Below are 13,701 nucleotides of genomic sequence, written 5' to 3'. Positions count from 1 at the left end.
AGGCACTGAGTAAATACTGGTGCCAGACTAAAGTATGGTACGATCACACGGGCCGAGGAAAGTGGGTCATCTAGAGGGAAGAGGGAAAGGAAAAGAGTAAGGAAAGTGATGACGCATTCTTAAACAAAAGAGGCCATTTAATAACAGCATCGGCGTGAGAGCGATCAGGTAGGCTGCCCACTTTCCCAGCAGCTAGGGACTCCCGCTAGGAAGCCAGTCAGCCTTCTCCTGTGGTGTCAGTGAAAGAACCCGTGTGTGTGTGTGTGTGTGTGTGTGTGTGTGTGCTGGAGGTGAGGGTGGGGATGCAGGAAGGAACAAGGCACTTTATACAACCTAAAAAAGAGACGAGGACGAGGCGCTCAGGGTTTTTCTTTTAATTATTTACCAGATAAAAAAAGAAAAAATAGTGATTGTTTCTCTTCACCCCCAACATTTCAGTTTCCCAAGGCCGAGTGGGAGAGAAACTTGTCGAACAGTGATGTGCTCCTGGCCTGGAGCAAATTCCTCCCCTCTGTTCTCCGTCACCCTAAGCAGGAGGGGCAGGGCCAAGGCAGGTGTCTGGGACTGTGCAGCAGAGCGGCAGTATGGCAGCTGTCTCTCTTCTCCCTGCTGCCAGCGCACTCAGGCCCTCTCCTGCCTGTCCCCCTCCGCCATCCTGCCCCATTCGTCAAAGGAAGTAGAAGGACGGCCCTTCAAGAGGCGGGGCCGGGCGCAGCGCAGGACCGGGGAAGCACACAGCAGACGTGGCTGAGGCCACTGTCTTCTGCATCTATTGCACATCCTGGCTCAGATCCCCTGCCCCGAGTGGCGGGCTACAACGTAACATGCTTCTGAAATTCAAACAACCTGCTGTTGTCTGCCAGGCTCAAGAAGGGGAGGTGTGCTGTTGTGTGGCTTCTTCTGATTTATGTATTTAAGTTATATTTAATTTATTCACCACGGGGGCAAGGCAAAGATGATGCCGTTTTAAGAAAGCATATGGGGTTTGGACACCCGGGGCCCTGTAGTCCCCTGGGCTTCTCCTCGTCAAGTTCAAAAGACCAAGTGTAACCATTTCTCCAGTCAGCAGATCTTCTTTTGCATAAGATGGAAGAGGCGGCAGTGGCCACCAACCCCACAAGGCCCCTCTCCAACTTTCACGACTCTGAGCCACTCGGGGGTTACCCCTCTTTCTGAACACCTGGAGAATCTGAACCCCAGAGGAGAACCTTTCACACTGTGTGTTTCTCCATAACGTGGCTGCTGTTTGATTCTCCTTCTTCTTGCTACCAGTGGAAACAGAGAGGGGCTGGGAAGAGCTGTGTAACGGACCTACTGACAGAATCAACTCCTCTGAACACAGTGAGGGTGGGGGACGAGGACAGCTTTTGATTTGGCAAAGCTGCACGAATCTTTCGCCTTCGCTGGCTGGAACGAAGCTGGTGGGGGAAGACAAACCTAACTGAGCCCGTGGCAGAAGCCGCAGGCTCTGAGAGACGACAGGGCAAACACAGAACTGTATAAACTGTGGCACTATAAAGATGAGAAGGCAGGGCCACGAGCCCAGCTGGCAGCACGCCTCGCGAGCACGCTTCCAGAAATTCTATCTGTCCCGTAGTAAGTGGTAGCATCCAGATACATCAGAGTGGTGGTCCTTCCTCCTCCTTCCAACACATTCCGAGAGTTTCTCGTTTAAATAACTATGTACACACACACAAGCCTGGTCTCTCTTTGACACGAGGGTCCTTCACTTGAGGGTCCTACAATGGCTTTATAGAGTCGGTTCCAATTGTCTTTTTGGAGATTTACTGCTTGGGACCAAACCTGCAAGGAGAAGAAATGACTGAACTCTATACCAGGCAGATCTTTTTTTTTTTTTTTTTGGTACGCGGGCCTCTCACTGTTGTGGCCTCTCCCGTTACGGAGCACAGGCTCCGGACGCGCAGGCTCACGGGCCCAGCCACTCCGCGGCATGTGGGATCTTCCCAGACCGGGGCACGAACCCGCGTCCCCTGCATCGGCAGGTGGACTCTCAACCACTGCGCCACCAGGGAAGCCCCCCAGGTAGATCTTTGAGATGAAAGCATCCCAGTGTTTAAGGGACCGAGTCTGAATAATGAGCCCACAACTCCCTCACCCGACTTCAGTACCCTGGGAGATTGGGCAATGGGGCTGGGACACGTTAACCTCGAGCCTCGCTACTGTCAGCCAGAGGACCACAAGCCCACCAGCAGCCCTGGGAATACAGCTCCGTACCTCCCTCTGATAAGGACAGTTTCTCAAGTTCAGCTTCAAGTTCAGCGTCCGAGATCCTAGGGTGAGGCACACTGTTGGTATAAAACGTCTCCTGGGGGTTGTCGGGCAGATCCAAATGTTCTTTGGTGGTGTCCTGAAGGAGGATGTCCAATTCCTTCTCCAGTTCCTCACTGTCAAAGTCTGGAAAGAAAAGACGACATAAGGACACATAAAGTCCAGGGAGGAAACGCATTCATGAGTCAAGGATTGAGGACTGCAAACCCAGCTCGGCTTTACAAAAGATGCCCAGGCCTCCTTGGAGGTTTATTAAAAAAAATCGTGTGAGTTGGGAGGCAGAGGACACCTTCAAGCAGATATGCTTTTTCCATACACAGAGCTAAGTCACCAAGGAGGTGTATTTTGCTGACACCATGGAATGGACCCTGCTTCTCCTTGCCCTTGAAGAGGCCTAGGGAGTAAGGGACGCCGGAGCACCAAGGGGTCGTTAGCATAGCCTATCAAGGGGGAAATGCCAATTCCTTCTCCTTACTCCTGTGGAGAAGCCCCAGAGAGAGGGGACGGTGGGCCAGCCCTGCCTGCACCAAAAAAAACAGATCCACGGCCAAACCTATCACAGCACAAGGAGCTGAAGTCACCTTAGAGAGGAAAGAAGATGGAATCACCATGTCAACTCACCTAAGCCATTGGTTACCCCACCAGCCAGAGTCTGAGAAATTTCGTCCTGGGTGTCACACAGCTGTAAGAGAAAAGCACAACGCCTTGAACTCTGAATGGTCTTTGGGTCTCAGTGTTCAGGGTTACAGAGTAATGCTGCCCCATTGGAGAATCAAGGAAAGCGTCCTCAAGTCCACAAGGTAAACAGTTTGCAAAAGAAGGAAGTACGACAACGTCACTTCTGTCCTCAGGAACCGCCTTGTGCAGGTGTGTCCTCCCACCCACTCCTGTACCTCTTGGATCTGATCCACAAGGCTCTCTGCCTTCTCCACGGTGACATCCTTCATGGAGAGTTTCAGTGCTCCTACCCCGGCCTGATACGCATTGAAAACCTAAAGAGAAAGCAAAGTTATCAGTGCAGATAAAGAACACTGGGCAAAATACAGACAATATTGTTTCATCTCCAAAAGAAAGCTTTGTGGTTTTTTTCCCCCACCCATGCGTGATTCACCCCATGTCCACTGAGGCCAAAACTGCCCAATGGAAGAGGCAAAGGCAGTCCCAAGCATATCCTGAAAGAACCCAGGCCTCCTCCAAACAGCAAAGCCACAGCGGAGGGGATGAGCGGTGGACACCGCAGAGACCAGCCAAGCACTGGGGCAGAGGGGCAGTGGCTACCATCTGATCTGTCTGCGAGGCATAGATCCGGTCCAGGATGCCTTGAACAGTGTCCAGCTTGGCATGCAGGGCTTCGATGCGCTTCTCCGTCCGCTGCTTGGCCTTGAGAGACCTCAGGGCCTGGGGGGGGTGGGGGTGGAGACATGGTCATAGTCAGGGTCAGAACGGGCAGGCGAAAGGGCTAGAGGAAGAGAGCCCTTCCCAGATGATAAGACCATCCCAGGTTTGTAAAACAAGCTGTGGTGTCTGGGCCACCCGCAGACTGTTCCCCTCGAGAAGGTCGCTCCCTGAACTGGGGCTCCTCTCGCTGTGGGCACAGGTACACAGCTGTGGGGGGAAGAGAGAGAACTCACCAGCTGCTTCTTTCCTGCTCGGCATGCCCGGCGGGCTTCTTCTTTATACCTACAAACAAAGGGACAGCTCAAGATGACGAGGCCAGAGGATGCGGGTGGCACGGTCCTGAAGTGTCCCCAAGACTAGCACTTTTAGTGAAGGTACTTTCAAATCTGAAGATCAAATTCGTACTATCCAATGGCCAGAAAAACGATGCCCAACAGCCCACCGCCAAACCCCTGCAGCAAGCTGAGATGCGGGCTGGGCGGGTCTGCCCGTGGGAAAGGCAAAGGACCAAGGAAAAGCTGTTTCAACCCACAGCCGGGGAGGGCCGGGCGTGGGGGGTGCAAACATGCTGACGAGGCACCCTGAAGACAAATTCCCATCCTGGGAGCCAGGAGGTAGGGAACGTCTTCCTAACACCACCCGTGACGCTGGCCTTCCCACGACATGGGGTTTCTCCCACTGTGGAGGGCGTGAACAAGCACGTTCTAATTCCATGTCTACATACCCTACGTTTTGGAGACGTGGTAATGTGCCTTTAGCACGGACGCCTTGCATAGTCATTGGAGGGGAAAAGCAGAGGTCCCTCAGCAAGACCCCTGGAAGGCAGAGACCTGTCGCGTTCACTACTCTATCCCCAAGTCCCCAAGACAAGGCCTAGCTGAATAAACACTGGTTAAATGGATACTGGCACGGAAGAGCATAAACATAGTGTTAAAAGCTGTACTCTCTGGGGAGGAATTCATTTTTTTCTCCTTTGTGATAGTCTGTGCTTTCCATGATGGCTGCACTGAACAGTCAGTACTTTCACAATTAGTAAAAAAAAATAATAATAATAACTTTTTTTTTTTAAGCGCCCACAGACACCAGCTCTAAGGGCCAGGGTGGAGGTCAGGGGTGCTCAGCTCAGGGGGAGTTACCTCTCTGCTTCCTGGGATAAGGACTCCACCTTGCGCGACAGCAGCTGCTCGCTCTGCATCAGCTGGTAAACCCCGACATCTACGTCGTTGACAGGAGAGACCTTGGCATGTGGGCCCCGGGCAAACTTCACAATCTGAGGGACAGGGACAAATTACTGGTGCCCTGACCCCAAATGCTGAGGAATCACCAGGCAGGGATGCTGGCGGGCGTGTCAGTACACACTGAACAAGTCCTCGGTGAGTCAGGGAAGGAACAGCGAGTTTCCATACCTTCTCCCCATTCTGCTCAAGGACGGTGACTCGCTTCTCTTTCTGCAGCTGCAGCAACACCAAGTAGAAGGTCCTCTCATCCAGACAGGAGCCCGCACAGAGGGTGCTCAGCTCCGACAGGGCCACCACGGGGTGCGAGGAGAGAGGGGAGTTCTGATACAGACGATACACCTCCTCAGCCTTCTCCTGCAGGGAAAGTGAAAGGTGCTTGCGGGCCCTGATCGCTGCCCACGGAACCCGGAGAGCCCTGACCCCGTGCTTCAGATCCACGATCACAAAAGGCAAGAGCAGGGGAGCACTGACCCTTTCCTTTCCTTTGGAAAAGGAAAAAGGATTTGTGTTTTTTTAAACCTCGGAGGCAAGTCTGGGGAACATGGATGAAATGAGGTACGTAATATACTGGGAGCCAGATGTGTGCTTGCCCTTCCAGCTAGGACTTCATGTCTCTGCAGCTCCCTGGCCCGTGGTCCCCCAAGGGGAGAATGAGGTGGTGTGGTGGGGTGCAATGGCCAGGAATGAGAGCCAAGGCCTGGTGGTTGGCCTAGCCTGTGTGACCCTGGACCGGTCAGTCTCACTGGTCCTCAGCATCCCACCCACCAACTGGAGAAGGTGGATCAGATGAGATTTAAATTCCCTGCCAATCCTGGGCTCTCCATTTTTATGCCAAATGGCAATCCTGCAAACTGGAAAATTATTGAGTCTATAAAGAGTCTTATGTGACAAATGGGTGGGATAGGATTTTGGTGAGAAGTCTAAGAAATACAAGTTCCAAAAAACAATGCCACTGTCTTCCTCTTTCACGGAAATTACTCTCTCGGTCTTCTGTAAGCAAGAAATATTTACTGAAGTATGCACAGAATGCTATGAAAATACAGGGAAGGAATACCCAAGGAGTTCAGCAATGGCTCAGAAAAAAAAAAGATTGTTGAGCAGAATCCTGTAGGCTGAATAAGTCATTAGGTGAAGTCGGTGGGAAAGGCATCGTGGGAAGAGGGATGGTCACGAGTCCCTCAACGGCCGGGAGTCTGAGTCCAGCATGGTGTTTGCGGATGCAGGTGGGAAGGGCTGAGACAGCAGAAGCCCTTCTACCTCATACAAAGGGTAATGTATCTTCTATGCTGTCCTTACTCTGCAGATGGTGGGTAGTCCCTGAAGGGAAGGCCATGGCCAGATTAACAGAGATGTAGCTGACAACGGGGAAAGGTTGGATTGTAGCAGTTAGGCTCAGAGGCAGGGAGACCACTGATGCAAGAGAATACGAGGGACTGAACAGGGCAATGGGAATAGGGACAAAGAGGCAGGGATTCAAGCAAAAGTTAAAAGATAAAACTGGCAGTCCATGGTAACTGGGTCTGGGGGGAAAGGCAAAAGAGGAATCTGGGATGACTCCTGGGTTCTGGCTTGAGTGACTGGGTGGATTAACAGCAAGAAGTCAGGAGGAAAAGCATACTTTAAAGGCAAGACAAAACATTCCATTTTGGACATGTTGGTTTGGGATGCTTGAGATTGCACAGGAGATAAGTGGATATAAAAATCTGAAGCTCGAAGGAGACGCCAGGACAGGAGATATATTCATCTGAAAGTCCTCAGCATATAGAAGGTAATTAAAATCGCAAGTATAAATGAGTTACCCAAGAAAATGCAGATAGCAAAGTAATAAGCTGAAGGAAGACCAACGTTCAAAACGTTCAGGAGATGAAGGAACTCACAAAAGTGATCCAGAGGGCTTCCCTGGTGGCGCAGTGGTTGAGAGTCTGCCTGCCGATGCAGGGGACACGGGTTCGTGCCCCGGTCCGGGAAGATCCCACATGCCTCAGAGCGGCTGGGCCCGTGAGCCATGGCCGCTGAGCCTGCGCATCCGGAGCCTGGGCTCCGCAACGGGAGAGGCCACAACAGTGAGAGGCCCACGTACCGCAAAAAAAAAAAAAAAAAGCAGTCCAGAAACTGCTTGGGGAGAACCAAGGAGAACCTGCACTGTAGTGACAACAAAGTCAAAGTCAAGGTGACGGAAAATTTTAAGGAGTGAGTGGTCAACAGTATCCAAGGCAGCAGAGGAGTCTAATAAGACAGAAACTAGAGCTTTCATTAGATCTGACTGCGCTGTCAAATAAAAACATTTACCACAAAGCTACCGTAGTAAGAACGGTGTGTTGTCCACACACACATACATTAATGGTACACAACAGTAACAAATGATGTTAAGACAACTGGCTACTCATTTAGAAGAAAACAGTTTTTCTCTACCACATATACAAAAATACATACCGAATTATTAAAACTTAAATTGAGAAAATGAAAGTATAAAATACTTCGAAGAAAATATTTTAAAAATCTGATAACCTTGAAGTAGAGGATGCCTTCCTAAGTAAGAGTAGAAATTCAAGAGCCATAAAGGAAAATTTGAGAACTCTGTAGAAATATAAAAACGTTTATATAGTAAAAGACATCATAAATAAAAAAGAAAAGCAAACAAGAGACTGGGAAACAATATTAACATCCCTAATACTAAATATATTATATATCTATCTATCCCTAATGAAGAACTCCTACAAATTAATATATAAGACAAAGAATCCAAAATAAAAACAGGCAAAGGATATAAAGAGGCAGTTCACAGAAAGGAATATGTAAATGGCCAGTAGATAGGTGAAAAGATGCTCAAATCACAAATAGGAAGTATCATTTTTGTTCATCAAATTGGCAAAACTTGAAAGATTGCTGTTATCCAGCGCTGGCAAGGATGTGAAGAGACTGGACACTTTAATGCAAACTTCATGAAAGTGTAAATTTATACCAACTTTTGAAAAGTAATTTGGCAATTTCTGTTACAATTTAAAATGTACATATGCATTTCTAGAAATCAATTCCATAAAAATAAAAGTAGAAGTACATACGTGTAGGCACGAGGCTGTCAAAGTATCTTTTTGTAGTAGGGAGAAATTGGAATGACTCAAATATCCATTTGGTAACTATTGCATGAACTGTGGCATGTTTATAGATTATTCTGCAGCCATCCAAAGGAATGAAGTAGATCTATATTGTGTAGGGACCCGGAAAGATGCTCATGATATACTAAGGTGAAAAATTTAAAAAAAGGAGGTTGCAGACCAATAGGTGAAAGCAGATTCCATTTCTGGAAAAAAAATGGAGTGTATGTATATACATATGTATGTATGTGTATATTCATTTATTTACTTAACTAATATTTACCGACTCTCTACTATGTACCAGGCACTGTTCCCAGAGCCCATGGAACTTCTCCTTCTGGTAGGGGAGACAGCTTATATAGTAGATAAGTAAACAAGTAAATAAGATTTCCAGGAAGTAGTAAATGCCAACAAGAAGATACAATGGAAAGTAATATAATAGGCTCAATAAGAAAAGATGTGTATGTTTTTACAGACACAAGCAGGAAGGGAATGGACCCAAAGAGATGGAAATGGGATGAATAGAAAGGAAACTTTAATTTCTTTCTTTAAATTTTTAAATAGCAAAATCTATGGGCAATTTTTACTTTTTGGTATTTTTTTCAAATAAAATTAAAAGTTGCTGGCTGCTTTCTGTGTTTAGACTTGGGAAAATCAATTTACCGCAGAAACAGGCTTTTTTGTTTTATAAAAATATCCAGATAAGACCCTTTATTTTCACACATGAAAACAAGTCTCTAACCCAGGAGAAAACCATATCTTTGAAGTCACCATATATTTGATAGCAGATGTCACCGAAAGGGAATAAGTGTTAAGTATTCTATTTAGTGATGTAAGCTGCGTACAGATTTAACAGTCCATGCCCCTGAAGAGCTAAATTTATTTTTCTACCTAAATAGGATTAGACTACTTTGCTGTCAGAAATTATTGTTGGTTCTTAGATCTATGTAATTCCACTCCCACCCCCATCTCTGTGTTTGCTCTCAAAAGACTGAGTCCAAAATCACATCTGTGGGGATAAATGGATCTACCTCTCTTTGCTCCAGACTGGAGAACACTGGAGGTAAAAGACGGCAAGGAGGGATGGAGGTGGCCCAGAACGACCTAAAACACCCCACGGTTTCTGTGGGGTCTTGGCTGAGCCCCAGAGGTCCTGGAGGTCAGGGCCCTGGGAGGGGAGGGGGTGCAGCGCAAAGGGGGAGAGGTGTTCCCCTGAAGAAAATGCATGCTGCTCAGTCAAAACTCCTGGGGCGACAGAGAGCTGGTAGATTTTGGAGACCTGCTCCCCAGGCCGAAGGATGGTGCTGGGGGGTGTCTGTGGAGGTGAGGAGAAACTGGAGCTTCTCATGGGGCGGAGGCGGGGGGATTCTGACCTGCGTCCGGCGGTGTGGAGGCCTCCAGGGCTATGCAAGGGCCCTGAGGTTGGGCTTGGTCTGTGAGTTTCAAAAATAACCACTGTCTCCGAGTCTACTCCTGCCACCTGGTGTTCAGTGAACTTTACAAACACACACACGCACACACTTAAGGTTACTGTAACCTCGCCCACAGCAATCGGGTGGATTGATGGGGGTGAAGCAGGTCTGCCCTGGGTTAAAGGGTGTGTGGAGGTGAGGACATGGGGACGACAAAGCTTGGCCAAGAAGGAGAGACAGAGAGGTGACTAGCAGGGGCCCCAGGTCCCACAAGGAGTCATCCTGAGATGGGAAAACCAGAGTGGGTTTAGAGGCTCAAGAAGGAGAGCACCGACAGAGAAGGGAAAGGAATATACAGACCTGGAGGGTCACAGATGCCACAAAGGGGAGGGAGAGGCTCGAGAGCACACGTGGAACACAGGAAGGACACTTCATCCTCTGAGCTTGGGGAGAAAGCAGGGCTCAGAGGAAGTCAAACTGGAGGTGGGAGGACGGACAGCTGAAGGCACGACTAAGGGGATTCTACCTTCTCAGTGCAGTGACTGCAGAGAATGCAAGGCGTGTGGGAGGGCCGGGGAGGGGACAAGAACACTGGGCTGCGGAGTGGCTCCCAGGGCCCTCCTAAAGCTGGGGACCTTGAAAGGGGCCCCAGGCTTGGCGATACAGCGATTTTCTCTGGCAGGGATGGTGGACCATGGGGCTGATCTAAGGTGGCTGATTTGCTGGTGTCTCTGGTGTGGCCCGAAAACTGCAGAGGCGCCCCAGGGTGTTGATAAGGGAAGCAGTCAAGCATCAGCTGCATGCTCTGGGCTGCGGACGGAAGGCAGGCCAGGAGGAAGCTGACTGACTAGGAGAGCATGAAGGGATCAAGGGCCTGGTGGCTTCTTTGATGGAGGTAAGTAAGTACAAAAGGAGGACCTCTGAGCCTAGTTCACTGATTTAGGGGAAGGCAAAGCTGAAAGTCTAAGGTCCTCAGAAAGAAATTTTTGTACATAAACTACAGAAGGCAAAGCATTTTCTAAACTTTAGTTTATCATTAAGCCCTACAAATACAGAAAAGAATCAATTGTGTGTTAACTGACAATTCCTAGACAGAGGCTCACCCTTGAAATGTACAGGTCCCACTAACAACTAAATACTACAAAGTACAGCAAAAGGGAGGTTAGATAAACTCAGTTATCAACTCTGTCACTGTGTAAAAAAGATCCGTTCTTTTTCTAACCATTCACCCAAGCAACTCAAGGAACGTGGAGGGTCCTGCCATCACCCCAGATGACACCCAGACCTCTTGCTTCTGAGCACCCACCTTAAGAAGCTCCAAGGCCACGAGCACCTCCTCGGCAGGAACCTTATTATCCCCTAGCATATTGGAAAGAGTCCACTTGAGGGGCTTCAGCAGGAAGACTCCGACCCCCCAGGAGATCCAGCTGCTGTCTACACTGGCCATGAAGTCTGACTCCCGCTGCAGCTCCCCTCGACTGCAGGCAAAGAAAGAAAAAGGCATGTAGTAGGATTACTGCAGTGTCCCCACCTCCCTCCTTACCCCCAAAGAGGAATTTGGTCATCATCATAGACATCATTTACCGGGCACCTACTCCGTGCCGGCTACTGTGAGCGGTACTGTTTACGCTCCAGCTCTAAGCCTCACAATTTTCTGCAAGAAACAATTGAGGGACTGAGAAGATGACAGAGGCCAAAGCTAAACTATGAGTTGACTCCAAAATGCAAGCTCTCCACTAAGAGTACAGAGAGGCACCGGAGGTCACACAGCCTATGTTGAGACTTCCCGTTACAAACGGAGCTCAAAACGATAAAATGAAAACAACGATAATGGATTAATGTCAAGAGCAAGACATGAGGAAGAATACAAAGACATTCAGAGAAAGGGTTTTCTGCTATTCCTAAGCTTGGGTGGAGATACGACATAAGCATTTCACGGTACTAGTGTTAAGTAGCTAAATTTCCTGAATGCTTCCCCTGGGCCAGTCACTATGCTAAGGGCTACATAAGGAGTATCTCTTCAAATACTCACAATAAACCTAAGTACAGTTATCATCACATTTTATAACTGGTCAGACTGAGGCTTATGGAGGGGCATATAATTTTTCCTCTGTCACGTAATTTTGCACGTGGCAGAGCCAAGATTTGCACCCAGGCCATCTGGTCCTCGTGCAAAGCTGTTAACTACTCTGCTATGCTGCTTCTATGGAAAAATATCTCCCTGAGAAATTCTTCAGGTCCTAGACCCCATCAAGCCCCAAGGGGCATCAGTGGAGTGCCAGCAGTCAGGAGAGGAGAAATCGAGGTACTAAAGGTCTCTGGGTGGGAAGTGGCCGAGGATGGTCCTGTTGTAATAAGGAAGCCCAGACTCTTCCTGCCCCTCACGGACTTTTTCAGCTACTGTTTCCCCACACTGGGCATGAACTGAAACTGTCCACAGTACACTTTCCTCGAAAGGTGAAGTTCCAGAAATGGCTTGCCCCATTAATGTCAGCCAAGGGAAGGGGGCTGGGGAGAAGGGAGATCTCTTAACCAGGAAGAGCAGAGAGCTAAAAGCAACATATCAAAGTTGACTTTCGTCTTCAGTCACGGAGGGAGTCACTGTGCTAGGGAGGCTGCTCTGGGTATGACTTATACAACGTGAATTGCAAATGCTTTAGAATCAGAAGACCCGGCGTCCAGCCCCGGCATGGCCTCTATCTAGCTGTGTAACCCCCAGCAAGTCGCTCGATCTCTCTGTGGCTCAGCTTCCTCTTCTGTCTGCTGAGGATAATTCTACCACCTCACACACAGGACTGCTGAGGGAGCCAGATGGTGTACGCATAATACCTGCACGCTGCGAAGTGCAGTACGTCTGCTTCACGTGCATGCTACCACCTCAGGAACCAACTGTGGCGGGGATGGGATGGAGGCTGCTGGCAAAACCCGTACAGGCCTCTTCCCCACCACTACCTTCTTCTTAGCTCTGCCCTTCCTTAGTTCAATAAATCCTGTCTCACAGACCTTCTGTTCCGGGGTTATTCAAATGTGGAAGCCCCGATGAAATAACTACATAACGGGATTCCAGTCCAGACAAATCACTGTCACCTCCGCCAGGCTGGCTTCTCCTCTTACCGTCTGGATCTCATCTAATCTCTCCCTCTAACTGAGGGGCTATCCTGGCCCCTCAATCTCCCCCCATACCCCGCCTCCCTCTCCCTCCGAACACCCCTAACCCGGCCTCCTTCTTCGCCCAGTGAGCAGACGCAGACGGCTCCTGGAGGCCAGACCCCGGGCTGGTCGCGCTGCGCTACGGAGAACGACCTGGGTCCCTGCCCGCGGGGAGCCGCCCCGCCCCCGGAACGGGCCCGCCCTCACCGCAGCAGGTCCTGCAGCACGGTGGCCAGCCCCAGCGGGACGCTGCCCTTGCGCTGAAAGGCCTCCTGCAAGTCCCGCAGACGCAGGCGCACCACCCCCTGGCGGCGGCTGTGGCTCAGCACCAACGGCGCCCAGAAGCCCATCTTGCTGTCCCAGTCGGTGCTGTTCACTTCGCGACTCCTTTTGAAAGCGGAGAACAGGAAGGACATGCGTTCCTCATCCTCCTCCCACTCGGGGGGCAGTAGGCCCGCCGGGTCTCCCCCGGCCGGGGCCTCGGCCTCCCGCTCCGGGGACCACATTGGAACCCCAGGCCAGCCGAGGTTCCGAACACAGCCCTGGCCCTAGTCCCCTTCCGCTCTGGTTCCTTCCCGGCTTCCGTTCCTGGGCCGCCTCCTCCTCTGTCATTACGTCACCGCCGCGTGAAATAAGTCCCTGCCTCCTCACAGCGCATGCGTTTCTCTACCGGCTTGCGCCAGGAGGCGGGATGATGACCCTATTTTCCGAGAAACTCAGAGCGCTTGCGCCGACCCCTCCCGCAGCTTTTGTGCGGAAAGGAGGACGTAGCGCTTGCGCGGCGGGTAAGTGCGTGTCGCGACCCCCTGGCAATCGTGGAGTTTGGCATGGTGTTGTAGAGAGGCAAACGATTACGCTCAGACTTGCGGTGGTTTCAGGTAGTAGGACTGGAGAGTCCCGCTAAGGGGCGCCAAAGGCGCCAGGATCGCCCGCGTGGTTCACCGTTTAGTGCTCCTCGACCAGGCGTTCTTACTTCGGACATATAATTTAAACCTCCAAGTTAGCTTCCGTTTACGGTAATCTCCGCGGATAAACGAAACTCTTGGTCACTCAAGCTCTGTGACAGTATATACGCCGAATTACAGGGATATATAAGGTTCTACTTGCTCCCCACCTTCT

The 13,701-nt window shown here is 50.1% G+C and overlaps 1 protein-coding gene across 3 annotated transcripts in view; it reads right to left on the bottom strand.

The window, feature by feature from the left end:
- Positions 1-359: 359 nt before the first annotated feature.
- The window catches only part of CHMP7 (charged multivesicular body protein 7), a 53,983-nt gene continuing 40,641 nt past the window's right edge, over positions 360-13,701 (bottom strand). Inside the window, exons 1-10 of one of the 3 annotated variants that reach the window (XM_082622132.1) lie at positions 12,790-13,171; positions 10,739-10,910; positions 5,094-5,279; positions 4,824-4,957; positions 3,921-3,969; positions 3,568-3,687; positions 3,183-3,281; positions 2,911-2,971; positions 2,236-2,415; positions 360-1,803 (exon numbers count right to left, since the gene is read on the bottom strand). In XM_082622132.1, the coding sequence (XP_082478258.1) occupies positions 1,751-1,803; positions 2,236-2,415; positions 2,911-2,971; positions 3,183-3,281; positions 3,568-3,687; positions 3,921-3,969; positions 4,824-4,957; positions 5,094-5,279; positions 10,739-10,910; positions 12,790-13,088 (1,353 nt within the window). In that variant the 5' untranslated portion in view covers positions 13,089-13,171 and the 3' untranslated portion in view covers positions 360-1,750. Of the gene's footprint in view, positions 1,804-2,235; positions 2,416-2,910; positions 2,972-3,182; positions 3,282-3,567; positions 3,688-3,920; positions 3,970-4,823; positions 4,958-5,093; positions 5,280-10,738; positions 10,911-12,789; positions 13,172-13,701 lie in introns of those variants that run through there. The other 2 variants (XM_082622133.1, XM_082622134.1) reach the window with 2 other exon arrangements.

The sequence above is a fragment of the Mesoplodon mirus genome, assembly GCF_964341445.2.
Source record: "Mesoplodon mirus genome assembly, chromosome: 1".
NCBI lineage: Eukaryota > Metazoa > Chordata > Mammalia > Artiodactyla > Ziphiidae > Mesoplodon > Mesoplodon mirus.
The sequence above is the reverse complement of the archived record's forward strand: the minus strand, read 5'-3'. Positions and strand labels throughout refer to the sequence as shown.